Raw genomic sequence first — 27,257 nt, forward strand, 5'->3', positions numbered from 1 at the left:
AGTAGAGCAAAAACTGATTATCCATAATCAATAGTATAAAAATAATATCACTACAACAAAATAAGCTTTTAACAGCGTTTTTTTCATTTATAAGCGCTGTGAATTACTAGCGCTGTTAAAAAAATAATAGCGCTTTTAATAAGCGTTGTTGATGTTGCCACATTTAATAGCATTCAATATATAAGCGCTGTCAAATCTCTTCTAATGACGAAAACTTTAACGCACTCAACAACCAATTTAGTATGAATAAAATTAGTAGAATTTAACTAAAAACGATGATATTTGTGAACGAAATCTGTATTTTTCGTCGTGCTTTTTTTCTTAAGGTTTTTTATTTAATAAAATACCTGTAATATAAAATAAAAGCAACAATTTAAAGCTTATGCTAATTTAACAATTGAAATGATATATACGGTCTAATTTCATTTCTATCATATCAAATGTGCGTCTCACTGTCTCATAACTTAAAAATAATATACAACAATCTATTATCTTCGAAAAAAACAAAGAACTATAAATGTTATACTTCCTCCGTCTTTTAATACTCGCAACGTTTGGACTTTTGCCACTATTCATATAATCTACTTTGACTATTCTTAGTGCTTTTTATATAAGATAAAACATAGTCATGTGAGATCTTGTTAGATTCGTCTCAACGTGTATTTTCAAAATATTAACTTTTTATAATTTTTGCATAAAGAGAATTTAAGATATAAATGATCAAAGTTGTGCATTGGCATGCGTGAAACTAACAAACGTTGCGAGTATTAAAAGACGGAGGAAGTATAATTCTATTAACTTAAATTTAACACACTAAAATTACAAAATGGCAAAAGTTTATGTTCACATATCTTCGCAACATCGCTCTTACGTGACTTTTTAAAACCTGTAATTGTACCAGTAGTACCATTCACCAATCTGCCCTTCAGACTTAAGTTCTTTAGTAGCATCACCCTTGTACCTAGCTACAAATGAAGTTTAGTGGGTGCTATTCTAAGATTCAATTGATCAATCCAAGGTTTCTTCCCTTTATCAAAGGCTTCATAAACAATAGTTTCTTCTCCCAACCCTTTTAATCTCATATAATCACTTGATAAACATCTGATATTATTGGAATTAATCTCACAACCGTCTCATAAGGCTCTTCGAAACGACGACGTTGCTGAAGCAGCTCAAGACCTTCAGCATCTAACTCCCCCGTTCTTATACCCTGAAACAGTTTAATAAGTTTTACGTCAGATAGCCTGAAGACTGTTTTCAGATCCATTTCTAACTGAAACGAACTATTCCAAGATTCTCCAGTATATGCTCTAATGTCTTGCTTCTTTCTTATTGAATTATTTTGAATAAACTGGTTCTTAAGATCGTTTTAATTGCAGGTACCCCTTGATGCCTTCAAATTAAAATTCATACCCCTTCAAGTTTTCTAAGTATGACTAACAACCTTTGACATTTAAAAAAAATAAGTGTGAAGAAAAGAATTTTCCTGGGAAATTCAAAGGACAAAATATCTAGGAGGCAATGAATTAAGACCTCATTTAAACTGGTTTAGATGATACTGAGAACCTGAGAGGCTGAAACTCCACTTAATTATTCAAACTGAATATGACTAATACATGTGCCCGAAACTAATACATGTGCCCCAAACTTGCAAGGAAACACAACTCACAGCTCTGAGCCTCTGACACCTACAACAGTTACTCTGGATATGATTTACCATCACTCCGAAACTACTGCTTTCCACCTCATCATTACATCTAAGTTTTTGAGAATCCCGAAGGGGTTGGGAAAATCGTTTACCTTTAAATTTGTTAACTATGAGAGATCTTTTTCTAAGGAAACTTTCTCATATATGACCTTTATAAACACACTTTTGTCAGAAAGGACCCTGTAAAAAACAAGGTGGCAAATTAAGGCCCTTATAAATGGTTTTGGTTGCAAGGAAGGAAATTTTTCCGGTTTTCTAGTGTTGACCTCAAATCTCTGGCATTGACTCTCACCGCAAGTGGCTAACCACCCCCCGCCCCAACACCCACATCCCCTCCTTTTACCCATGTTTTCATTGTACGAGAGACCAACATCTATGGAGGGAACTTGTATGGACTATGGTTAACAAATTAAAGTTGCACCCTTTCTTGGCTAGAAAATAGAAACACGAATCTCTTAAGAACTTGGATCAGAGCGTCCCATGAAGGTGATGCAGAACTATAGATGGACTCACTACAGGTATACCACTTAAGATGAAAGTAAACAGACCAATAATTGTATTATACAAAAAAATTTACTTAGTAAAATTTCTCCCTTTGAGGTAGGACCCTAGAAGAACCAAAGAATCATTGCAGAGGAAGAAGCAGCAAAAAATGACATGCTGCCCACATTATATAACATACAGAACTACTGAATCGTGAATGTTTCAATATCTAACCCACATACAACATTTCAAAATTTGACTCAAATTCAGCATAAATAGCAAAATTCAAATATGCTCCTTAAAACAGCTTGCACCACCACATACATATAGGTTTGCAGTATTGTGTTAGTGGAAATTCTAGCGCTAACGACTATACGTTCATCTTGCCAGTTGCCACTCATATAAAACTCAAAAAGTAACAAAGGCAACATTCAATTCAAGGTTGGAAGAATAGGGGTCAGACAGAGACGGAATGCAGAAAAAATTAGAGAAGAAACTAGGCAGATTGAAATGTAAAAATGCAATTCAGACAATCTTGTATTAACATGAGACAAATTAAAGAATATCCTTCATCCAAACCCAATCATATTCGGAACCGGATACATTAGAGTTCCTCAAACCCATCTTAAAAGTTAAAACTATATGCAATAACCACCATGGACCTGCTATTTGTTTTGAGGCAAATACATTATAAACACTAATCAAAGATAGAACACTCACCAGCTCATGAACAAAAACTCAGTGTCAAACATTAGATAGTATTCTTGAATTCTTCTTTGCTCAAAAAGCTACTTGGTGTATCTATCACCTACAATCATATGAAATCCCCAAACTAGTCAGCATAGATTTTATTGTTAGTGCTAATTTCCCTTTGATCCACAACCGTTAAGCACTTGGATAGCTGAGAAACAAGAAGAAATTGTGAGTTGTGACTACACAATAACACAAACATATGAAAAATGACACCTTCAACAACATCAACTAACAACAAACACAACAATTACAACAACAACAAAGTTGCAACAACAACTGATAGTTAAGGTCTAATTCCTAAAAGAATATTTCTGAAATCATATTATCAGAAACCAAGCAAATCTCTAACATCGAGTGTGAAGAATGGTAAACCAGGATATCAAATTGTTATATGAAACTAGAAAAATTAGTTACAATTGATAAAAACCTGGAAAGAAAAATTAAATTGCTAATTTAAAATACATACTCACAATTGATAATTCAACCACACATCCGTCGGGAACTATGTGCCCTAGATAAGAAGTAGAAGTCGACAGAGAAGAAGCCCAATTAAGAAACCCTAGTTTTAGATTGAAGGAAATCCTTCAATTTAGCCAAATTCAACCTTGGATTTGATAAGCTGCTTCCATCGGTATCGATCTATCTGAAATCTTAACCAATTTTCCAATTACAAAATCAAAATCAAAATTAATTTACCACAAATATGATCAACGATAGAGATATAATCTTCAGATTGTATGGATAAAAAATAATACCTGGGTAGATAGGCCCGAACAAATCTGGAAGAGAGAGTGGAGTGAACGGAAGCATCAGATGCAGATGCAGTTTTCGAGAGAGACATTTTCTTTTTTGTTTGATGAATTTGATTGAGTAATTGAGATTGTGGAGAGAATGAGAAGGAAGGTGTAAGTGTGTAACCAACCGAAAGTAGTGGGAGATAGAAGGAAGAAAGGGGTGGGAAGGAGTGCAAGTCTGGAACTGGGAATGTCGTGTATGTCAATTCGTAAATAAAATTAAAGTGCTACAGTTTTATTGAAAGATGCTTTTTATCAGCAATAAAAAATAAAACGCTGTTATTTGATATAAATAATAGTGTTTTATAAAAAGCGCTATTAATTAGGTGCTGTTAATTGACGTTTATGGCGTAGTGTATGACGTATAAACCAAGACAGATGTGTTTTCATCATAAATTAGCAAATCAGTTTTAAAATGGTATATTGAAAGTGACTGTCAACGGGAAGACGGGAAGGATTCGAAGCATGGCGATTGGTAGTGTTAGAACATGTAAAGATACTGCAGTACTAGTAAGAAAGTTGTGGCATATTAATTTGCAATTCACAAGTTCACAAATCATTACTTTGGATACTCTTTGTATCATTTTAGGAAATCTTAATATGAACAAATAATGCAAAAGTTGATATCAGAAGATAAGGAAAATGAAAGATATAATACATACTTATTGATAACTGCTTTAGTGAACTCGAGGATCTCCTTTCTTGCACCAGTCGGATCCAACTAATACATGCACTGCTCTATTCCAAGGGCTAATGGTTGCTAACATCCAGCTCCAAATGTTCACAAATTATAAGAGAAATAATAACTATCAATAAAATTCAACACTTTAACTATCTTCAGAATCAAAAGAAAATAAAGTTAGAAAATTCACATTGCACCTACTTCTCATTACCAGGTGCAAAGAATAGTTCAATGTGATTATTTCCCTCGCTACACCCAAAGAAACGAGCTAAACATTCAGATCGATCAGATAAAACATTACTATCGCAAAATCCATACGTACTCAAAATTCCTTCGTCTTAACATCTTTCTTTCTAATGCCTTCTCCCATCAAAAGTAGGACATAAAATAAGTTAATGAACAAAGAAATTCTAAATCAAATTAGAGATATAACAACGGAAATGTACTTACTTCATGCAAATATTCAAGTGAGTTGCTCCAATCTCTTCTTAGAAACACCAATCAAGGATGTCCTCATAATCAAGCATAACACTACCACATGTTCATTAAGAAAAACCCTTTTTGGGATACTGAATAAGATGGTTTCATCCCTCTTTCTCATTCTCGTAGCTTGATTTTTCAAAATTTGCAACCAATTAGTAGACACCTTTTTATGGTCCTCGACGGTGATAACATATTTATGAGTAGTTGATGATTGGGATGATGCCAATCTTGGGGATAGAGTGGTCATCTCTTTTTCTCGGTGCGCATCGGCCTTTTCATACGAACAATATATATCACATGATAAAAGAAATATACTCATATAAATTTCCACAAAAAGTGAGGTTAATACATTTTTTGGAAGAATCAAGGGAATTGGCCTACCAGTAAAATTGCCATTAGCTTGACAAACAAATATCTAATTCATCATTTGGACATGGTAAGCGAGCACGAGGCAAAATATCTTATGTGATAGTGACTCAATTGGGTTGTGATGTCTGATCCAACGACCCTCATTAAACCACCATGTTCGCGCCAGGCCCGGTGGTGGCCCTGTGCAACCTGGTCAACAGCACAGGGCCACCCAAAAATAAAGGGCCCAATCGAAAAGTCCAACTACCTATTAAAAAAAATGCTCTTAATCTCAGCGAATTGCGAAACAGACGTTCATATACTTCAGGCATTCAATTCAACTTCTAGGAAATCGAAAATCACGGGCTTCATGGCATTGAAAAATGAAAATCAATCACCTCACCAACTTCCCAAATTTAATTTTCCTACTTTCCTTCCTCAATATTCAATCTCCATAACTCCATTCAATCACCATGATTCATCTCCCCTAATTTAATTTTCTTTCCTATTCCAAAATCTCAATTCCAAAAATATTGTTTTCAATTTTCAACTGAAATTTCACATCAGATTATCAATTTGACCGAAAAAAATATTTTGCCATCAATGGAACCGATAATTTCGCAACAAACGGCTATATTTTCCCCCTTTAAATTCTTCTACTTTTTTCAAACAAATCATCAATTTCATATTTTCATTCGAAGAAAAAAATTATCAGATTTAGATTTGGGGATTTAGTGATTTGTTGAAGATGAAGAACAAGATTCACAGAGCCAAAGGTATTTTCTTCTTAATTTCGTTATTTTACAATGGAATTTCCGATTTTTTTATTTTAAAATTGATTTTTTCGATTTTTTTATTTTTCAATTGAATTTCCGAAAATTTTACAGTTCCTTATTTTAATTCGTTATTTATCAAAATTTCGTTATTTTTGATTTATTTTCGTTCAGAATTTCGTTCTTAATTTCGTTAATTTCGATCAAAATTTCGGTATTTTCGTTCTTAATTCGTTATTTTCGATTCTTAATTTGTTATTTTCGTTTCTTAATTCGTTATTTTCGTTTTATTTTTGTCAAAATTTCGTTATTTCGTTATTAGTGACTTATAGTTTTTCTTTTTTCCTTCTTTTGTTTTGAAGCTAAAGAGTAAAGATTAGGAGAAGCCGATAAGCCGATAATATCAGGTTGCATCGGTCCATCTTTTACTTTTAATTGCATTTTTTGTATTTTATTCTTTGTTAAATAATTTTTGGAATATTATTTAGTTTCTAATTATGCCTCCTAAACGAAAGCATAAATCTGGATATGAGAAACGTGAAAAGAAGAGAAAAGAAGAGGAATTCAATATTTCTCAAAGAGGAGCTCTTGATAAGTTTGTCGTAAAAGAGCCTCGTGTTCATATTGATGAAAATCAAAATATTGATAATGTTAATGTTGAAATTCCTGAAAATGTGGTTATTGATGAGAATGTTGGTATAGAAAATCAAAATTTTGATCATGAAAATGTAGGTGATGTACCCATTGAAGATGATAATGTTGATAATCAAAATGTTACTCCTGAAAACGTTGATACTAATTTGAATAATTCTATTCATAATGAAGATGATAATCGGGAGGATAATGGTAATGATAATGTAGAGCACACAAACCCATTTGAACATACATTTGATATATTTGATCCAAGAAATTGGGATGCTCTTGATTCTAAAATGATTGATTTGGTAGTGATGAAAGGTCCTAAAAGAGATTCTTCCATTGTGAAGGGTCCTAGAGATAAATTTTCTAGACGATTTACTGCTAATTTGTTCACTAGAGTTTTATCAAATGGGGAAAAGTGCGATAGAGAATGGCTTGTTTATTCCAAAGAACTTGATAGAGTATTTTGTTTTTGTTGCAAAGTTTTTAAAAAAGGGATCGGTAGAGGGTTATTAGCGAATGAAGGTTTTAGTGATTGGGCACACATAGGTGAAAGACTTAGAGAGCATGAGATAGGCATGGAACATGTTAAGAATATGGCCACTTGGTATGAGTTACGCCTAAGACTCAATAAGAATAAAACTATTGATAAAACGTCTCAAAGACTAATTGAGAAAGAGAAGGAGCATTGGATCAATGTTTTAAAAAGAATTATTTCAATAGTAAAGTTCCTTGCTAAACATAATTTGGCCTTTCGTGGTTCTAATGAGAGATTGTATCAAAATAGCAATGGAAACTTTTTGGGCTTAATTGAAATGTTAGCCGAGTTTGACCCAATTATCCAAGAGCATGTAAGACGTATTACAAATGATGATATTCACGTTCATTATCTTGGACATACCATCCAAAATGAGTTAATACTTTTGCTTGCTTCTGCAATTAAAACTGAAATTATTAAAAAAATTAAACAAGCAAAGTATTTCTCAGTGATACTTGATTGTACCCCTGATGCTAGCCACCAAGAACAAATGTCTTTGATAATAAGGTATGTGAATGTTTCTTCGAATTCTGTTACCATTGAGGAATCTTTTTTAGGATTTTTAAATGTTAATGTTACTACTGGCCAAGGACTTTTTGATGTTATACAAAACGAGTTGAAAAATCTTGATCTTGATATATTTGATGTGCGAGGACAAGGTTATGATAATGGGTCAAATATGAAAGGAAAACATCAAGGTGTGCAAAAGAAATTTTTAGATATAAATCCGAGAGCCTTTTATACTCCTTCTGGTTGTCATAGTCTTAATTTGGCATTGTGTGATATGGCTAACTCTTGTGGTAAACCTAAATTTTTTTTTGGAACTATTCAACGCATTTATACAATTTTTTCCAATTCTACTAAGAGATGGCAAATTTTAAAAGATAATGTAAAAGGATTGACCCCAAAATCATTGTCGGCCACTCGTTGGGAGAGTCGTGTAGATAGTGTCAAAGCTATAAGATCTCAAATGTCATCTTTTAGAGAAGCTTTACTTGAGGTATCGGAATTAACTGAAATTGATTCCAAAATACAAAGTGAAGCTAAATCCTTAGCAGAAAATGAGCTTGGTGATTTTGAGTTTTTAATATCAATAGTTGTTTGGTTTGAAATATTATCTGCAATTAATATTGTTAGCAAACTTTTACAATCAAAAGATATGCTTATTGATGTTGCTATGGACAAAATAAAGGGGTTAATATTGTTTTTTGAAGGATATAGAGAAACTGGTTTTTATAATGCCTTGGAAAATGCTAAGGAAATTGCCCTAGATTTGAACATTGATCCAGTATTTCCTGAAAGGCGTATAATTCGTAGAAAAAGACAGTTTGATGAAAATTCAAGTACCCCATCAGTTCAGTTATCCGGAGAGGAGTCTTTTAGAGTTAATTATTTTCTTTGCCTAGTTGATCAAGCCATTGTTTCTCTTAATAAGAGATTGGAGCAATATAAAGATTATGATGCTATTTTTGGTTTCTTGTTTACTTCTGACTCATTACAATCATTAGATGATGCAAGTTTGAAGTCTTGTTGTAGTAATTTTGAAAAGGCATTGAAACATAATGAGCATTCTGATATTGATGGGAATGAATTATATGTGGAGCTAAAGTTACTGAGAGAACTATTACCTCGAGGAAAGATTGGACCTATGGATATATTAACCTTTTTAAAAGGCTTAAATTGTTTTCCTAATACAATTGTTGCTTATAGAATTTTATTGACTATTCCTGTGACAGTTGCATCTGCAGAAAGAAGTTTTTCAAAATTGAAGTTGTTGAAGTCTTACTTGCGGTCTACCATGCTACAAGAGAGACTTAGTGGATTAGCATTGATAGCAATTGAGAACGACCTTTTGGAGACCGTCCAATATGAAGACTTGGTAGATGAGTTTGCTTCTAAAAGTGTTAGACGAATGATGCTTTTTAAGTAGAAAAGATGATTGAGATGTTATTTAAATTTTAAATAAAGGTTTTTTGTATTGAGATGTTATTTAAATTTTAAATGAAGTTTTTTTGTTTAAATTTTTCGGAATAAAATTGTTATGCTCGTAAAGTAATATTTTGATTATCGCACATTTTATTTAAATATTAGGGGCCCCATTTTTTAGATTTGGACAAGATTAGAACAGGGCCTCCGAAAAGTTCAAGACGGCCCTGGTTTGCGCTTATTTAATGCTCTTGCTAAGATATCATATCGACCATTAGCAACGATTTCATCTCTTTGAGCTTGAGCTCCTTTGCTATCTGCAATTTGAGAATGGAACGAGTTTTATGAGGTACTTATTCATGGCAGTTTAAATTAAAAAATGTATGTTTTTAGAAGAGTCTCGTGTGAATATCTTACTAGTGCTTCATAAATTTCCTTATTAATGGGATTTTCAAAATTTAAAGCTCCATCTTCGAGACAAGAATGAGCTTTAATCCAAGTCAAATTAGAGGCACGTATGACAAATGGACTCCTGCAATTCTTTGATGTTATTTTGAATGTTCCCTTGAAAAGTTGATATGTATCTTTTTTTTTAATGATGTAAGGGTGGTATCACACCAACTTTGATTTTGATCATGGATGCCTTGATTTTTTTTTTGGTTTTTGAAACCTATTTTTTTTATACTTGAACTCTTTATTTCTTAAAAGATATGATCTCTATTATAGATAGTTCATGATATTTTGCAGTGCTCTTTCTTTTGTTCTAAATTTGAGATTTTCATTATGAAATCCATATGCATGGCAATGAAAATATGAAATATAGGATTGGTTAATTTGGCATGTAAGTTTAAGTCGAGATAATCTTTTCATGTTAGTCGTCTTTATCAACTATGGGCTTAGTGGGCTTCTATATAAGCGGTGCTCATCTAGAAGATAATGGATTTGAATTCTTGGCTCCTACCAGGCTACCACACACCAAAATGTCTTACGTGCTATAAAACTATCAAAGCCTGGTTTGTCATTTTTTCATATATCTTGTACATTCACCTTTAAATACAGTGATGGTTAACATTACATGTCTCAGTTATTTTCCGGTTTTACCAATTCGTAAAATGACAGCTAAAGGCATTATATTGATTGTGGCTCCAGTATTTATTAGGACTCTATACAACTTGACTTTATCGAATTCAGCATTTACATACAAAGCTTTAGTGTGTAAGTTACCGATTATAGCATTCCTAAAGATTTGTTCATGATAAGTGCCTCCTGAGATGGGGCTAGGGAGTCAACAATAGTTTTATTAGTGTTAGTTTTATTAAGCATGTTATATAAACCATAAGGTGAAAGTGTGGGTGGGTGCCGGCCCCGATGGTGGTGGTGTTGGTTTTGTTGGGTCATTTTCACAAACACCTTAGCTGCATCCCTTGCTTCACCTATTTCATAGACTAAAGAAAAAAACAGAAGTGGAGAAAGATGGTGGGACAACCCTTGTTCTGATAGTATGCCGCGTAGCTCCTCCTTTATGTTTCTTCGTCTTCTTCCTTTACTCAAACTCTACATAGTTAATTACTTCCTTTACTCTCCTAACACATAACCGCTAATTCCAATAGCGGTTTTGTAAACCGTCATTTAAATTGGCGGTTTATTTTTAAACCGGAAAAAAGGATTTTTCATGAAATGCCCATGAGATTTCTCCAAACGCACCAAATACACATGCGCGTTTTAAATCACATAATATACCCCTATTTTTTTTTTTAAAAAAATGCACCAATTGCACCAAATGCCCTTAAATATCTTTAATGACTAACGACCGTTAACTCCATTAGTATTAACCTCTAATTGCCTCTAATAAACTCTAGCTAACAAATACAATTGAATTTGAAGCCCAAAACTAAAGAACAATAAATCTGAAAATTGAAGAACAAAACCCATAAAATTGAAGAAGATAATATGAAATTTTTGAGAGTTTAATTCCTAAAATAAAAAAAATCTAAACTACAAATTCGAATTCGAGTGGCTCTATTCTCTCTCTAATATACCTAAATTCTGCTGTTTTTCGCCCCTTGCTGCTACTACTACTATGCTAAGCTCACAAAGAACCCAACTCCAAAATCTAAAATTTGGAAACCAACGAAAATCAAAATCTGAAAAACATAAAACAAATCATGCTGCGCTATATTCTCTATCTCCTTTAATCGCAGTTGCTCCCTCGAATCAAAAAGAAGAACATAAATGCTGAAGAACGAATTCGAGAACGAAGTTCTGATTTGTATTGGGCGAGGTAGAATAGCAGCAGTTGCGATTAGGATAGAGAATAACACATAGTAGTTAGAATTAGATTAGAGAATCTGAAACAATTCGTAGATTAGAATGAATTTCGTTTTTAGATTTTAATTTCTTTTCCGATTTTGTTTTCTTAATTTCGTTCTTGGGGCTGAGTTCTTCTGCCGGAAGAGATAGCAGCAGTAGCAGCAAATAGCCGAGTAGAATAGCAACGATTGGCATTAGAGTAGAGAGGGACTGTAATCGAATTTGTAGTTGAGAATTTAGGAATCAAACTCTCAAATTTCAGATTATCTTTTCCAATTTTTCTAGTTTATTTTGTTCTTCATTTCCAGGTTTATTTTGTTCTTCATTTTCAGATTATCAAACTCTCCAATTTTTCTGCAGTGCTATTCACGATTTCAATTCACTCGAAAATCTAGGTTCGAATATTTGGGGGTTTGGGTTAGCAATTGACGTGAGATTGAGAGGAGAGAGGAGAGTGAGAGGAGAGAGGGGATTTAGAGTCAATTAGGGTTCATTAGGTGTTAATTAGGATTAATTAGGCTCATCAACAGTTAATTAGGGTTAAATTAAGATTAGTTAGATTAATTAAGAGTTAATGTTAACGGAGTTAGACTTCCGTTAAGTCTAGAGGCATTTGGTGCAAATAAATTTAAGTAGGGGTATATTATGTGATTTGAAACGCACATGTGTATTTGGTACGTTTCGTGAAACTTCATGGGTATTTTATGAAAAACTAAAAAAAATTATTTTGTTAATCTTGCTTACGTGGGCGGTGGAGTATTAACCTAAATTGTGACAATTTTAAAATTTTACCGTCTTTCAATATTATTACCGGAAATCACTTCAGAATAGAGTGCTCAAATTTCCCTGTCTTGTTCGAGTTGTTCCTTTATTATTATTGAAGACTGAAGATTACAAGTAAACTTTACCAAATACTTGCAGACCACTATAGAAAAAAGAGAAAAAAGGTACCCGTATTCCTAAATTCTCTTAAAAACCCAACAATATTCTTCAAATTTTTTCGAATTAATCACCATTTTGATCGGAAATTTTGATTAGATTTCATCAACAATCAATTAATCTTCATCGTTTATTCATTATCGTTAAAATGAGTCACCCGGCGGTTCACCCGGTGGACGTGCTACCGGAGCCACCAGCTGATAACGCCGCCGCCGCTGCAGCGCCAAGAGTTCGAATGAAGGATTTTCCGGGAGTGGCGGGGTCCCCATGTGGGCTATTTTTGCGTCTCGCGCAATCCTTCTTTGCCATTGGAGCTTGTCTTGTTATGGCAACTACCAGTGATTTCCCCTCCGTCTCAGCTTTCTGGTGATTTTTTCAATCATTAGTTCTTCTGATTATTATTGCTGATTTGCTGTTAATTACTCAACAATGGATTTATTTTTGTTGATTAAATAATGGGGTAGATTTGACTTTTTGTGGGTATTTGTTAAAATTGAAGTTGTCGGGTTTTGATTTAGGTTTGTAATTGTAAGTTTCTGGGTTTTGTGTGAGTTACCATTGTTTAGTAGTTGCATTTTACCTGATTTGCATGTTGCATTTATGTAATTGGTATTGTGGAGGGAGCTTGTGGGGTGGGAGGAGAAGGGAGTGAGAAATCAGCTTATCAACTGTTGATGTTGCTTGATGAATGCGTTTTATTGGCCATGGGTTCTTGGTTAAAGTGAGTTGATTTCGTGTTTTCTCAAGGAAATGCGTTCTATTATTTGCAATTCTGCTATTTGGGGTTGAGGTTTATCCTGTGATTATCTATACCGGTGGTTTTGTTATAATTTGAGAAATGACTGTCTGTCATAGTGTCATCCCTTCACACCTTACGGCTTCGCCTGTAGTTAAGTGGAAAGTATCATGTAATGCTGCTGCTGGGAACTTGAGAGAAATTGTGAAACTATTTTATTACACTTTGTGTGGAAAAGGATGAATGTAGTCATTGTAGTGAATCAAACTGGTGAAGTTTTGTGCTTATTATGGACGACGAACAGTTACCAATGGTGCACATTTACAGCACCTTTTTTAAAAATTGGGAAGGTGAGGTGTGATGAATTGAGCTTTCAAGGTTGTCTTAAAAGGTAGATTAGTCCAAGAAAGCTTGTAGTTTTCTTTGAAGGCATATGCTCAGGAGGGTACTGACTAGGTTATGGGGGGTGGGGGGGTTCTAGAAAGGAAAAAGAACTAATGCCGTTACATATAACCTATTAAAGATTGTATTGCTTTTACAGTAAATTTTCAGTACACTTCAGAACCTTGATTTACATGACTTCATAGCGTAACTTATGCATGAGTTCTCATCTTCTACATTTTTGTATTAATGTCAAGTGTTTATTTGTGCTCCCAGCTTCCTTGTTGCAGCGTCTGGCTTACAAATCTTATGGAGTCTTTCATTGGTGGTGTTGGACATTTATGCTATATCAGTGAAGCGTAAATTTTGCAAGCGTGGAGCGCTCATTTTGTTTACTGCTGGTGATATGGTATGATGAATTTTCTACGTTTAAGTGTCACGATTCCAAAGGCATCTTGCGTTTGTTTACTTGATGAGTGTTAGAAATTTCTAATAGAAGTTCATGTCCAAACTCTACTAGAGGCATGTACAATTTATTTCGCTATCCCCTTGTGATAACCCATAGAACCATCAATAACCACTTTTTGGAATGGTCTATGTTTTTGTGGAATAACAATTATGAGATTATGTGTCTGAACTAGAATATTCATCTTCTAGGGAGTTATGTTTACTAAATTGTATAGAGAGATGTTTCTAACATGCATTATGTAATAGTAGTCTCAAATATTCTTCTTATCATATTCTCATCTCTTATGCGAACAAAAGTTAATCTTCAACTCCCAAGGTTTGGTGGCTAGTAAAACCTATAGAAGTTATTTTGGTTTGTTGTCATAGAAGTGATGTTCGCTAGGTTTGGGTTTTCCATTGCAAGAGATATTGGTATTCCTAAGCTTATTCTAGATTGGATTGCTTATGGGTCATATCTCTAACTCAAAAGACGAATTAGGATCTTGGTGTCTTGATGAAGCTCAAAATGCGGTGGTTGCTTTTGCATGAGTACTAAAAAGTTCTTATATGCACTATCAACTTTTATTTAGTTCTATTGTGGGTATTAACTTTTCAATATTTTTAGATGATTGCCCATTAATAGTCCGATTTTTTCACCATACATATACTTACTCTGTTCTTTTCTAGTTGACGCACTTTATTTTTCCACGCATATTAAGAAACGGTGACAAAGGAAGGTACTAGACAATAATACCCCAACCCACTAACACACTACCCATGTACCCCACATACCCATATAAGGGTTGAATTAGAAATATACATTACATAACTTACCAAAATATGAAGTGTGTCAATTAAAAAGAATTTTCCAAAAAGTAAAGTGTGTTAACTAAAAAAGAACGAAGGAAGTATTATTCCCACCTTTTTAATGGCTTCCCATTTCCCAACATTAGAATTTACTATAATTAAAAGAGGAGAGAGAAACCCCAAATTTTCTCCTTAATTTTCTTCTCTCTTTCAGACCGCGAAAGGTTATTTTTTATTTTAAAGTAATTGTTTTATGTATTGTGTGGCACAGTTTTCTAGAGACTCTTAAAAAATCGAAGACTAAAAAGTTACGTGAGCCTTCCATAGTCCCCTTTCTTCTTTTTTTTCTTCTCAAAAAGGCTTTTAATTTCAGTATGATTACTATTTTATCCCTTTGTGACAACAAGTAATACTATTTTGATATATTTTCATACAGAAAATAAGTACCACAAAAAAAAATAAAAAATTGTGTGCCTTGCCTAAGAAAGGATGTGCACCTTCGCCTTGGCTTTCGCACCTTGGTAAGCCTCGCCTTTTACAATAAGATTCCCATCGTTCAGAATGTATGAAATAATCCAACGTTCTCTTCCCTAATAGTTGGTTATAATAGATCTTTCTACCTTATTTTTTTTATTTGCTTTAACAAAACTATTCAAGTATCACTTAATCAAGCAAGTTACTTTTATTCTGTAACAGTATTGCTTGATTCTATGATACAAAATCACGCAATTATCTTACAATCAAGCAAGTTTGGTGGAATTGTCATGAGGAATTACAGTCTGTTGAACTACTTGTATACATCTTTAAAGGTGGAATCTGATTAATATGGGTTGGAAAATTGGTCAGATTATTGGTGTGCAAATTTCCTTGCCATTGAAGTATGATTTCTTCAATTTTTTTTGGTTTTGGCTGCTTGGCCTATTATATTATATTGTACTACGAGTATACAACTATCAAAGAAAGGTTCTGAGTCCTGTCTAAGTTTTTTTTTGCCTCATGTTTTGCGGTTATGTGAAGCAACGTTGTATTGTATGTGGTCATACCTGACATACCCCTATCCCAGTGTACCTCTCTTGAGGTTCTGGCGTCCTGCCTTAAATGTTTTTTGCCTCATATTTTGGGTTGATTGGTGATGATGACGTGGTCAGTTTTCTCATTCAAAGACTCTTGCTTGAAAACCGTTGATTGGTCTACAGTTTACTATATTCCAACTAACCATTGTTCAAAATTGTGAAACATCTGTTTTATGCAGAAAGTTTATTGCCTTGTCTTTCCTTCCCCCCCCCCCCCCCCCCCCCCCCAATTCTTTCTATGCAGATTTCAAGGTTGCTCATAAATCATAATTCAACTTTTATTTTGTTCGTGTTACAGATCACTTCTACGCTCATATTTTCTGCCGCCTGTGCGTCCGCCGGTATCACTGTCCTCATTGACAACGATCTGCAGAGCTGTTCCAAGAACCACTGTGTTCAGTTTGAAACCTCGACAGGCATGGCTTTTATGACTTGGTTTTTTTGTTTACCTTCTTTTCTACTGAATTTCTTGTCATTGAATTCTCAATGACAAATACATGGGTAGTCCGTCCATTCATGCCCGGGTCATAGGTGTATAGCTCTTATGTATATTGTGTTGAATATGTTATTTTAAAAAGGATACAGTTGTGAGGGTGTTTTGTTTAGTTTTCATGCAAGTTGAAGGTAATCACTTGTCTTGGACTTGTAGTGCCCTTTAGTGCTTTAGTATAGATGCTATGGAACTAATGGAAGATATGTCCATTCTCTGTGAAATGAGATTCTGAAAGTTACTTGTGTGCAAGAAGGCTTTCAATCACGAACTAGATCAGTGTTATACAAACAAATATTGATTTTGTTGAACTTGGTCATGATCCAGATTGATTTTTTCCCCCAGTTTCTTATTATTTAATAGTTCTCTTGGGATAATGAGAGGCAGTAAAACAGGTATCCACTAGAAGTGCAAATGTTACATTTGTCCTCCTATCACATGTATTAGCATTAACGAAACTTCAAGGGACATACCGGGTCGAGATTGGTGGTGAATGCTAGAAACTCTCGACTCTCTCGTGTCCTTTTAGTTTCTGTGTATTGTTTTTGTTTCAACTTATCCAATGCCAAAAGCAGTAGCGGAGTAGCGGACATCTGTAACTATGTAAGGATTACTATATCAATAAATCATCCAAAATTCAGGTGCAAAGTTTGAATAGATGATCTCCATCTGTTCAAATTTGGGAAATCAACGTTTTCTTTAATTTGTTTGATATCAAATTTTATTCTTTAACTTTAGGTTATGCAAAGTATCAAAGTAATTTCTTAAGTTACTTTGTAGTTGTATTTCTTGTTTATTAGTATTGGCGATGAATGCTAGAAACTCAGTGGTATTAGCAACCACTTTGTATAAGACAACAAAAACAACCAACCTCTGGTGGTGCTGCAATTCCCGCGATTGCAGGGTGGATTCTGCGTCATAGAGGCTGCTTTAAGGTTAACACCGATACCTGTATCATTGCGGGCATGACGCATGCTCTTTTTGTGTATCTGCTGCACAAAAATTGACTGTCAGGTGGAGCATGGAACATGTTTCAGCTGAACCTGCTACCGCTACTGCTAGGCGGCGAGCTGTCAAATTGCAAATTATAGTAGCCGCGGCCAAGCGAAATCCGTTTCCTGTTGCACTTGACAAAAGAGCTAAAGCTATGCTTTTGGATTGAGAGGCTTCGCTAACTCGAAGCGCCCCGCTATGACTATGAGAATATCTAGAAGACTTTTCTATGTTTTATAAATAATAATGTCATTTTTCTAACTTTTAACCACAACCCTCTTAAGCTTATTCTTAACTAATTTTGGTGCACCACTAGGATCTTTGAGGGCGAGGATTTCCTTCTCTTAAAGACGTGGCATGTACAGTTGAGATTGGTTGCCCCGAGAAGTTTCGCTCTAATAAGGTCCTTTTCCTTACCTTAAAAACATATACGAGTATATGTTCCAACTCTATTTGGAATCAGTAAAAGCTTTGATCCCATTTATCTTACCCTGAGAACTAGCAGGTGTAAAGTGTAAACCCATCATTGAATTTGTTTTCATGCATGGCATACCTCAGCAGCTAATTCCCATTGAGGTATATCCTTCATATTTGTAAATGTTTCTTCACAAGCTATAACTACCAATCTACAATATCCCTTATCCACATATACGGGGTATAAAATAATAAGCCTAGGGTTACGATGAGGCAAGATTTGTGCACAACAATACACCGTCACTTGGGTTTGGAAGAAGGAAATGAAATATGAACTGTTTCGGGAATGAAACAAGTAGTCTCAACGAGGCTTAATTGGTGGATGAGGAAGACCTTGCTTGAATTGTGTTGAATTTGACTATACCTACACACAAGACACGTTGACAAGCTTTGGTTGATCTGAGGATATCCCCTTCGACGCCTAAGTCAGTTGATGGTTTCACGTAATAAAGATCTTACTATGTTTAGGTGTGTGTGAAGGCAATAAATGGATATACGTTGGAAAATACCACATATCGACATATATAGTGTTTGTTGACAAAGGCGGGTGGGTCTTGTTGATGCACCCCCACTAGTTGTTAATCACGGGGGCACACACAAGTGATAATATTTTTCTCCACTTGACTCAATCCTATGGTACTACACCATGTATAGGGTAAGTAAGGGGTCGAACTCTCGGGGATCAAGTGTAGGGTTATGAATAATACAAACAATATAATTCACGCGGAAAAACCATAAAGCCAGGAATCCAAATAAAATGCCACATAGTCAATTAGCATAATTTAGGTTATATACTATGTGATGCGTGCCTTCCCTAGCTGCTCCCGAACCGAATAAGAACAAGTCTTTAGAGCTCCAAGTGTCGCCCCTCTGTATAAAGTCCACGACACGTTCGGATCCGCCTTAAGTTCAACCATCTAGGATATTACTAAGGTTTATGCACTCGGGTTAGGCTATAAACTATGTGAGGGCTAGCCTCATATTTATAGAGTAGGAAATAAGGAATTTGAGTCCCACTAGGAAAACAATTACCAATCCTTCTTAACCAATTAGAATTATACCTAATTAATCCAATTCTAGTAGGACTAGGAAAACTAAACTTAACACCCAAGTTACTTGGCGACTAAGTAATCGGACAAGGCTAAGACGCACGCTTATACGCAGCCACGAGGCCCACGATTGGCGCGCGCCTGACCAGGCCCAAGAGTGCCTTGCATTCGGCCTTTGGCCCGTTTTCTTGGTGCGGCTTGGTTGCTGCTCGCCCACGGTCCTGCCGCGGCCCCACTGCACTGCCTGGCCCATCGCACACGGCTAGGAGCTGGTGCTGGGCTTCGCACCCAGTGATGTGCGCTCGGCCTTTTGCTTGTCGAGCGATGGGCCGGCTCGCTTGCCGGCTTGTCGCTCGTCGAGCTTCCGATTCGTTTTTCGATTCCGGAATCTAGTTTCGTTTCGAACAAATATTTACGTTTCCGTTAATATTTCCGATTCCGGAAATAATTTCCTATTCCGACAATATTTCCGATTCCGTAAATATTTCAGTTTCCGGCAATATTTCCGATTCCGACAATACTTCTATTTCCGATAATATTTTCCGATACGAACCATGTTTCCGTTTCCGGCAACATCTACGACTTGGATAATATTTATATTTCCGTTATGAACCATATTTCCGTTTCCGGCAATATCTTCATTTCCGGAATATTCTTTACTTTGCCTTTTGACGATTTCAAGCTCCCACTGGAAACGAGATACGTCATTTCCGATTGATCATAAATAGAGTACTTAATGAATAATATATTCACTTAAATACTTGATCCGTTCACGTGCTATTTGTGTGACCCTACGGGTTCAGTCAAGAGTAAGTTGTGCATTAATGTTATTAACTCCACTTGAACTGAAGCGGCCTCTAGCTAGGCATTCAGTTCACTTGATCTCATTGAATTATTAACTTGTTAATTAATACTGAACCTCATTTATTAGACTTATCATTAAATGCAAAATTGGACCAAGGGCATTATTTCCTTCAGTCTCCCACTTGTCCTTAGGGACAAGTGTGCATTTCCTAATTCATTTGTCGCTTGATGCCTGCTCATGAACATAAGGTAAGAGTAGTCATCCTCATTATGTCCAGAGGTATTTCTTGGTTTCAGAGTTCAACTGATCAAATAAACAGATAATCATAGCATATGATTCTTCTGAGCACGGCCATGCATTTTTCAGTTTCTAGCTCTCCGAGTGGCCTTGTACAACTTTCGGCACCTCATCCCGATTTATGGGAGGACAATCCCAATCTTGTGATCTTGAGGCTAGACTTCGTTTGATAGGTGATTACCTGAGCGTTGCCGTTATAGTCTCCTTTTACGGTGTGACGCTTGACAACGTCAAAGTAACCAGTTCTCAAACAAGTAATCTCAAATCACTCAGGTATTGAGGATTAGTGTCTAATAATGTAATGAAATATACTTATGACATATTTTCATCTCTTACAGTAAAGTTTCATAGGTCTGTCCGATACTAATCTTATCAAGTAAGTATCTATGCAAATGATTGCGACATTGCCATATTCACATAGTTCAAGAAACAGAACTACTAGTCATCTTGCATTCTAGTCGTCTAGCATTTTCTATGCGTCCACCTTTATAGAAAACTTCCGACCAGGGACCATTTTCAACTTTTGACATTCAACTTCACTTGATAGACATTTCTTAGTCACAAGACTGGTCCTGAATATATTGTCAAATTGAAAGGACTCATCATTTAATACTAAACCAAGATTAAATAGAACATGAAAATATATTTTTCATATATGATAAGTGTTCAACCCCAATGTTTTACAATCATGAGCCTCTAACCCATCTTTAAAACAACTAATGGAATTCAAAACTATGTTTGACTTCCAGTGCCACAATGTGAGTGTTGCTTCTCACTTGTTGCATAGGTTTAGTTATCACTTGCCAGACTCATAATCTTACGCTAACGGCAGGTTAACGCCCGTTAACTTTGAGGGCAGTTTATGATATTTTTTTGATTTTCATATAATTTTTTAAAAAAAATGCATTACACTCTTAACCTACAATAGTTAATAAATAAATAAATAAATTACACTGAAATGTGTTTTATACGACCATACCCAAACAAAAAGCAAAAAAAATTATTTTTTATTTTATGTAAAAAAAGTGCTAAAAAAGTGGGTCCAACAAAATTACTTATAAACCCTAAATATCTCTATCTATCTATCTATTAATATATATTAAAAGATACACCAGAAATGACACGTGTCACATCCTGTTGAGTCCTTAATATATTTTTTTATTTTTTTTTAAAAATTAATTTAAGAATCTTTTAAAATATCTGATTTCCTAATTCTTTTTCTTATTCTTTCCTTCTTTTTCATATAATAGAAGTATATATGAAAAAATAAATTATGATTTCATGTATAACGACAAAGATAAAAAAAAATATACATTATTACTGATTTGAAGAACATATATGTTAGGAATGAAAAAAACCACAGTTTTTTTCTGACATTTTTGTTTCTATAATATACGTAGTAAGCTATTACAAAAACTCAGTAAAAGAAAAATAGCAAAATATTTTTTGATTTTCATATAAAATTTTCAAAAAATTGCATTATACTCTTAACCTACAATAGTTAATAAATAAATAAACAAATTACACTGAAATGTGTTATTATACGACCATACCCAAACAAAAAACAATTATTTATTTTTTATTTTACGTAAAACAAGGGGTAAAATGTGGGTCCAACAAAATTACTTATAAACCTGAAAGCCTGTTATATACACAATCTAGAAAATATGATTATAACTGGTATGGTTATCAAATCAATATCATATCCAAAATTTTGGATAGATCGAGGGTACGGGTATGGTTACGGTTGCAGATATTATTCAATTCCAAAAGAAAATGACATCGAATAATTGTCTGATAAGTTTTTTTTCTTATATTTTCTCAACTTAATTATTTTTGTCGAAACCCTAAACTCCTAAAATCGCATTAATCACTTTACAATCCAAATAAATAATAATAATTTTCTGAAATTTTTCCAACAATCGTTGATAAAAATTGATTTTATTTTATTAAAAACTTAGAACATAATAAAAATGTCTTATCCGTGCGTTGCACTGGATCTAACCTAGTTTAATGATATTGCACTGGATCGAAACTTGATGGGCGTTTGGTGAATTATGCCAAAACTCGGGGGTATTTCATGAATAATCCGCAATTTTAAAAGGAAATTTGGTAATATTAATCCAACATTTGGTTGATTTTCTTTTATTAATCTCATCTACGACATATTTTTTAATAATCTCACACTTATACCCAACGAATTTTATTGGGCTTAAGGGACATGTTACCGGTGAAAAGTAAACGAGATATCAGTTGATGATGATGACTGAATATATCGAGGGAGAAGAGATAGAGTACTGACATTTAGGGACATATTACCGCTTACAAAAATTTATGACCTGTTGGGCCCAATAAAAGTCGTAGGGTAGTAAATGTTGCTTATTAAAATATGTGTCGTATGACTTAATAAAAGAAAATCGACCAAAGGTTGGATATATTAATATTACTAAATTTTCCATTTCTAAATGAGTAAATACATATTTATTTCTAAATCAATAATTAATTTTCACTTTCAAATCAGTAAATGTTCATTTCTAATTTTTTTTTTATATAAATGTTCATGTTGAATAACACAAAATGACGTTATTTTATAGGGGTATAACCGACGTGGCTGTACGCCTGTGTAAACCAACAACAACAATAAAGACTTAGTCCCAAAATGTTTTGGGGTCGGCGAACATGAATCGTCATAAGAGATCGTCATTGTTACCAATCAAACCAGAACGGAGCAGGAAGTTAAAAAAAAAAAGTGGAATTAACGAAAGTAAGATAAGAGGAAAATATATATATATATATATATATATATATATATATATATATATATATATATATATATATATATATATATATATATATATATATATATATATATATATATATATATATATAAGAGATAATAAAAAATAAGTAAAGTTTAAAATAAATGAATAAGTAAATAAGTACATTTCAAAATAGCATGTAAAATTAAAAAAATTTAAAAGAATTTTTTTATAAAAATTAAATAAGAAAATAAATATAAAAAAAAAAAAATAGAAACAGAAAAATGGAAGCTGTATAAGTCAAATGAAGTCATCAATGTATATTCTCTCCCTCCACTCTGTCCTTTCCAACGCCATATTTTCCTCAATCCCAAGAAAGCTCATATCGTGCTCAATCACCTTCCTACAAGTTTTCTTAGGTATTCCCCTACCCCTTGCAATCCTATCACTTAGCCACCCTTCTATCCTCCTAATCGGGGCATCACTTGATCTTCTGCTTACATGTCCAAACCATCTTAAACGATTTTACATCATCTTAAACTCAATCGGTGCAACCCATACTTTCTTCCTAATAATCTCATTTCTCAAACGATCCTTTCTTGTATGCCCACACATCCAACGTAACATGCGCATCTCCGCCACATTCATCTTATGCACGTGACAATGTTTCACTGCCCAGCATTCCGTGTCGTATAACAGAGCAGGTCGAATTTCCGTGCGGTAATCCCTTTCAATCTTTGGGGCATGCCTGAATCACATAGAAACCCCGTGACACCTTTCCACTTTAACCAACCTGCTTTGATTCTATGGGCCACATCGCCATCCAATTCTCCATCCTTTTGGATAATAGATCCTAAATAACGGAACATTTCAGAGCCTTGGACAATTTTCCCATCTAAGGTAATCGCTCATGTCTCTCTATCTTGGACTCAACTAAACTTACACTCCATATATTCCGTCTTGTTTCTACTCAGCCTAAAACCCCGAGATTCCAAAGTTTGCCTCCATAACTCCAACTTACTTTCCACTCCTTCTTTTGTTTCATCAATCAACACAATATCATCTGCAGACATCATGCACCAGGGTATACCACCTTCAATTGACCTCGTCAATTCGTCCATGACTATAGCAAAAAGAAACGGGCTAAGTGCGGAACCTTGATGCACTCCAAACATAATGGGGGATTCTTCGGTCTTACCAACACTAGTACTCACACTCGTGCTAACTCCCTCATACATGTCCTTGATGATATCAATATACTTCCTCGGAATTCCTTTCCTACTTAATGCTTACCAAAGAATTTCCCTTGGCACCTTATCATACGCCTTCTCCAAATCAATGAAGACCATATGTGTAATACCCCTAATATAATATTGGCATGAAATATATATTTTTAAATAGTAAGTTTTTGTTGATTTTATTTTAAAAGTAAGAGTGTCAAAGTATTAAAATTTGTCCCGAAACTTCTTTTAGGGAGGATAGATTGTAATACCCTGTAATTTTATAACTTTAAGTTTCGGGACGAAACTTCTTTTAAGGGGGATAGATTGTAATATCCCAATATTTTATAATTTCGTATAATATATTTTATAGTCAAAATATAATTATATCCGTTTTTAGCTAGTCCCTTTTAATATTTTCAGAAATTTAAAAACGCTATTTTAAAATTAGTAGGACTCTTATTACGAGCACCTATATATAACCCTTTAAACCTATTTTTTTTATGTAAACCTTGTGCAGCCGTAATTTCACCCTAGCTAACAAATCCTCTTCATTCATTATATATTAGTTGCGTATTACCTCACATCTAACCCAAATATCTTTAGCAACCATTGATTTTCATCATACTGATCTATCATATTGATTATTTGGTTATCAAAAGCATACAAGAAAATTTGAGCACACTGTCACCGTAAGATGATCATCTCGCTACCCCGCACGCACCTGAGTGTGTGTGTTCATTGCGTACATTATCGTATATTAATTTCGGGAAGGAAATCACGCACACTTAGTCTCTTTAAATTATTCGTAATTAAGTATTGATTATTATATATAATCATGTATAGGTCTTTGGAGTTGTTTGTTATATATAGTATAAATTTTATGTCTAATTATAAGTGAATAATGTGATAACGTGTATTAGATAAATGCTCAACTCATGGATAATATTGTTGAGTTAGATTCCTTATTATATTAATCACTATTATTTTGTATATGTGTAGATATCTAAGGGTCTAGTTTATTTGTGGATTGATATTGGAAATTTGGATTGGGTCAATCTATATATTCTAGAGTTTTAGATCGTTATAGAGTTTCTTGGCTTTATTAATTAATAGTTAGTAATCACACTTAGTCCCTTCTAATTGTTCGTGTATATTATTAGCTGTAATCACGCACACCTAGTCTATTCAGTTATTTATATATATTAATTACTGAGTTATTTATATATATTAATTATTATGTGTACTCTCGTAATGTTAGAAGTTGTTACATATATTATATGTGAAGTTTGCTTAATTGATTTATCAATGAGATCTTTGTACATGACTTAGATTATTTTGCCTTTGATATATGCTTATAAGGGTTACAGCTGCATTGTTTATATGTTAACTTCTAATACTTGATAAAGTGAATTAGCATAGTAGCCGTATAAGATTGAGACTGTAATGCTACAAGTGTTTTATATTGTACCATACGTCTAATTCTATTAGTCTCCGAGCTTAACGCTATACAACATTATTTTTATGGAAGTTTAGATTAATAATTTTGGGATGATAATTGATCATCTTGTAGTACAATTTCTCTTAAGATAATATATGAACCGGTTGGAAAGCACATTGTGCTTTATTATTTGGTCGGAGCCATAAGCACGACCCTAGGCTTAATCTACTCTATTGAGTTAAAAACACTCAATGGGGGGTGTGCACACTTAAAGACTAAGACCTGTTTGGTGGTTACATCCAATAGTCCAATACTATTGGGTGGTGGACTAGATTCACATTTTTCTGGTGGTTACATCCAATAGTTTAATATATACTAATGGGTGGTGGACGCGATCCACATCTCTCTGGTGGTTACATCCAATAGTTCAATATATACTATTGGGTGGTGGACTGATCCACATTACTCAAATGGTGAACTTATAAGAAATTAAAAATAAACCCTTGTTACTTATGGTTATATGTACTAGTTTTATAAGAATTGTTTATCAATTTGTACTTATGTGTTTGTTAAATTATTATTATTATTATTATTATGATTATTATTATTATTATTTATTATTATTATTATTATTATTATTATTATTATTATATGTCTGGTTATTCAATAAGCGTTGATTACTCAACTTTTGCTGACGTGTGTGTTTATTTGCTATGTGTGTTTGCGGCCATGTCTTTTTCTTATGGTGGCCCTGCGACGATCCTTTTGTAATTTGTCCTCTATGGTGAGCAGTCAAGATTGACTGAAGCAGATTGATCGTGAAGGATGCAGTTACAAATAGAAGAAGCTCGAGTATTATCGTTTAGTCTTTTATGACGGTTTAATATTTTTCAGTTGTACGGTTGTAAATAGATCACCTAGCTAGTTGATTTGTAATAGTTTGAGTTTTGTAAGCCTAAGCACTTGACGGTATAGTCAAGTGTGGCGGTGATACCTCCGATTTAGGGTAAGCTTCCGCAAATTTTAAAAAGTATATATATTATTCTTATTTATTTAAAGTTAGTAAATCGGGGGTGTTACAATATGTAAATCCTTCTTCTTATCCCGATAATTCTCCATTAGTTGATTTATAAGATGAATGGCCTCCATAGTCGATCTCCCAGGCATAAATCCAAACTGGTTCTACGAAATTTTCACTGTTCTCCTCAATCTTTGCTCAATAATCCGCTCCCAAAGTTTCATAGTATGACTCATTAGTTTGATTCCTCGATAGTTGACACAATCTTGGACATCACCCTTATTCTTATACAAGGGGATGATAGTACTTTTCCTCCACTCTAATGGCATCTTATTACTTCCCCAAATCTTGTTGAAAATAGTTGTTAACCGTCAAACCCTTTCTCTCCCAAGCATCTCCAGCCTTCGATAGGTATACCATCGGGCCCCACTGCCCTCTTGCGTCCCATCTTTTTAGTGCCATTTCGACTTCTCTCTTTTGAATTCTTCGCATAAAGTCTAGGTTAACAATATCCAGAGGGATATTTGTATCCCCAATATCGCGCCCTTGATCCCCGTTAACAAGTTATCAAAGTAGAACCTCCATCTATCCTTTATTTCCTTATCTCCCACCAAAACTTTTTGATCAACATCTTTCTCACATTTAATCCTCCTGATGTCTCACTTCTTTCTATCTCTCATTCGAGCAAGTCTATAGATGTCCTTTTCCCCTTCTTTTGTATCCAATCTTGCGTAAATATCCTGATTCACCTTTGCTCTAGCCTCTCTTACGACCTTCTTTGCTTCCCTTTTAGCCTCCTTGTACTTCTCGTAGTTCTCATAACTTCTACATTTTCCCAACTCTTTATATCTCGTTTGCTCTTTATCGCTTGTTGCACAACTTCGTTCCACC

The 27,257-nt window shown here is 34.2% G+C and overlaps 2 protein-coding genes and 1 long non-coding RNA gene across 5 annotated transcripts; 2 read left to right on the plus strand and 1 right to left on the minus strand.

Annotated features, from left to right (window-relative positions):
* Positions 1-372: 372 nt before the first annotated feature.
* LOC110797914 (uncharacterized) lies at positions 373-3,954 on the minus strand. Of its 3 annotated transcripts, none has more exons than XR_002535963.2 (4): positions 3,700-3,954; positions 3,411-3,594; positions 2,912-3,092; positions 373-1,210 (listed from the first exon to the last, which is right to left on the minus strand). It is a non-coding gene; the product is annotated as an uncharacterized lncRNA (long non-coding RNA). The 3 variants fall into 3 exon arrangements; XR_002535962.2 differs by having other exon boundaries at positions 3,415-3,594; positions 3,700-3,953; XR_002535961.2 differs by having other exon boundaries at positions 2,912-2,999; positions 3,415-3,594; positions 3,700-3,951.
* A 2,343-nt stretch (positions 3,955-6,297) lies between these two features.
* LOC110780813 (uncharacterized) lies at positions 6,298-9,170 on the plus strand. Its single transcript, XM_056835538.1, has one exon. The coding sequence runs from the start codon at positions 6,522-6,524 to the stop codon at positions 9,129-9,131; it is 2,610 nt and encodes an 869-aa protein (XP_056691516.1). The 5' UTR covers positions 6,298-6,521; the 3' UTR covers positions 9,132-9,170.
* Positions 9,171-12,300: 3,130 nt separating this feature from the next.
* LOC110797912 (CASP-like protein 5A2) lies at positions 12,301-16,621 on the plus strand. Its single transcript, XM_022003047.2, has 3 exons — positions 12,301-12,742; positions 13,770-13,902; positions 16,119-16,621. Exons 1-3 carry the CDS (start codon positions 12,525-12,527, stop codon positions 16,308-16,310), a joined length of 543 nt encoding a protein of 180 aa, XP_021858739.1. The 5' UTR covers positions 12,301-12,524; the 3' UTR covers positions 16,311-16,621.
* Positions 16,622-27,257: the final 10,636 nt, after the last annotated feature.

The sequence above is a fragment of the Spinacia oleracea genome, chromosome 2, assembly GCF_020520425.1.
Source record: "Spinacia oleracea cultivar Varoflay chromosome 2, BTI_SOV_V1, whole genome shotgun sequence".
Lineage (NCBI taxonomy): Eukaryota > Viridiplantae > Streptophyta > Magnoliopsida > Caryophyllales > Amaranthaceae > Spinacia > Spinacia oleracea.

Bases quoted from the DNA above. Each gene is read 5' to 3' on its own strand.
- LOC110780813 (XM_056835538.1), top strand. From the start codon at position 6,522: ATGCCTCCTAAACGAAAGCATAAATCTGGATATGAGAAACGTGAAAAG.
- LOC110797912 (XM_022003047.2), top strand. From the start codon at position 12,525: ATGAGTCACCCGGCGGTTCACCCGGTGGACGTGCTACCGGAGCCACCA. The intron at 12,743-13,769 runs GTGATTTTTTCA...TTGTGCTCCCAG, and splicing joins CCCTCCGTCTCAGCTTTCTG to CTTCCTTGTTGCAGCGTCTG. The intron at 13,903-16,118 runs GTATGATGAATT...TTCGTGTTACAG, and splicing joins TGTTTACTGCTGGTGATATG to ATCACTTCTACGCTCATATT.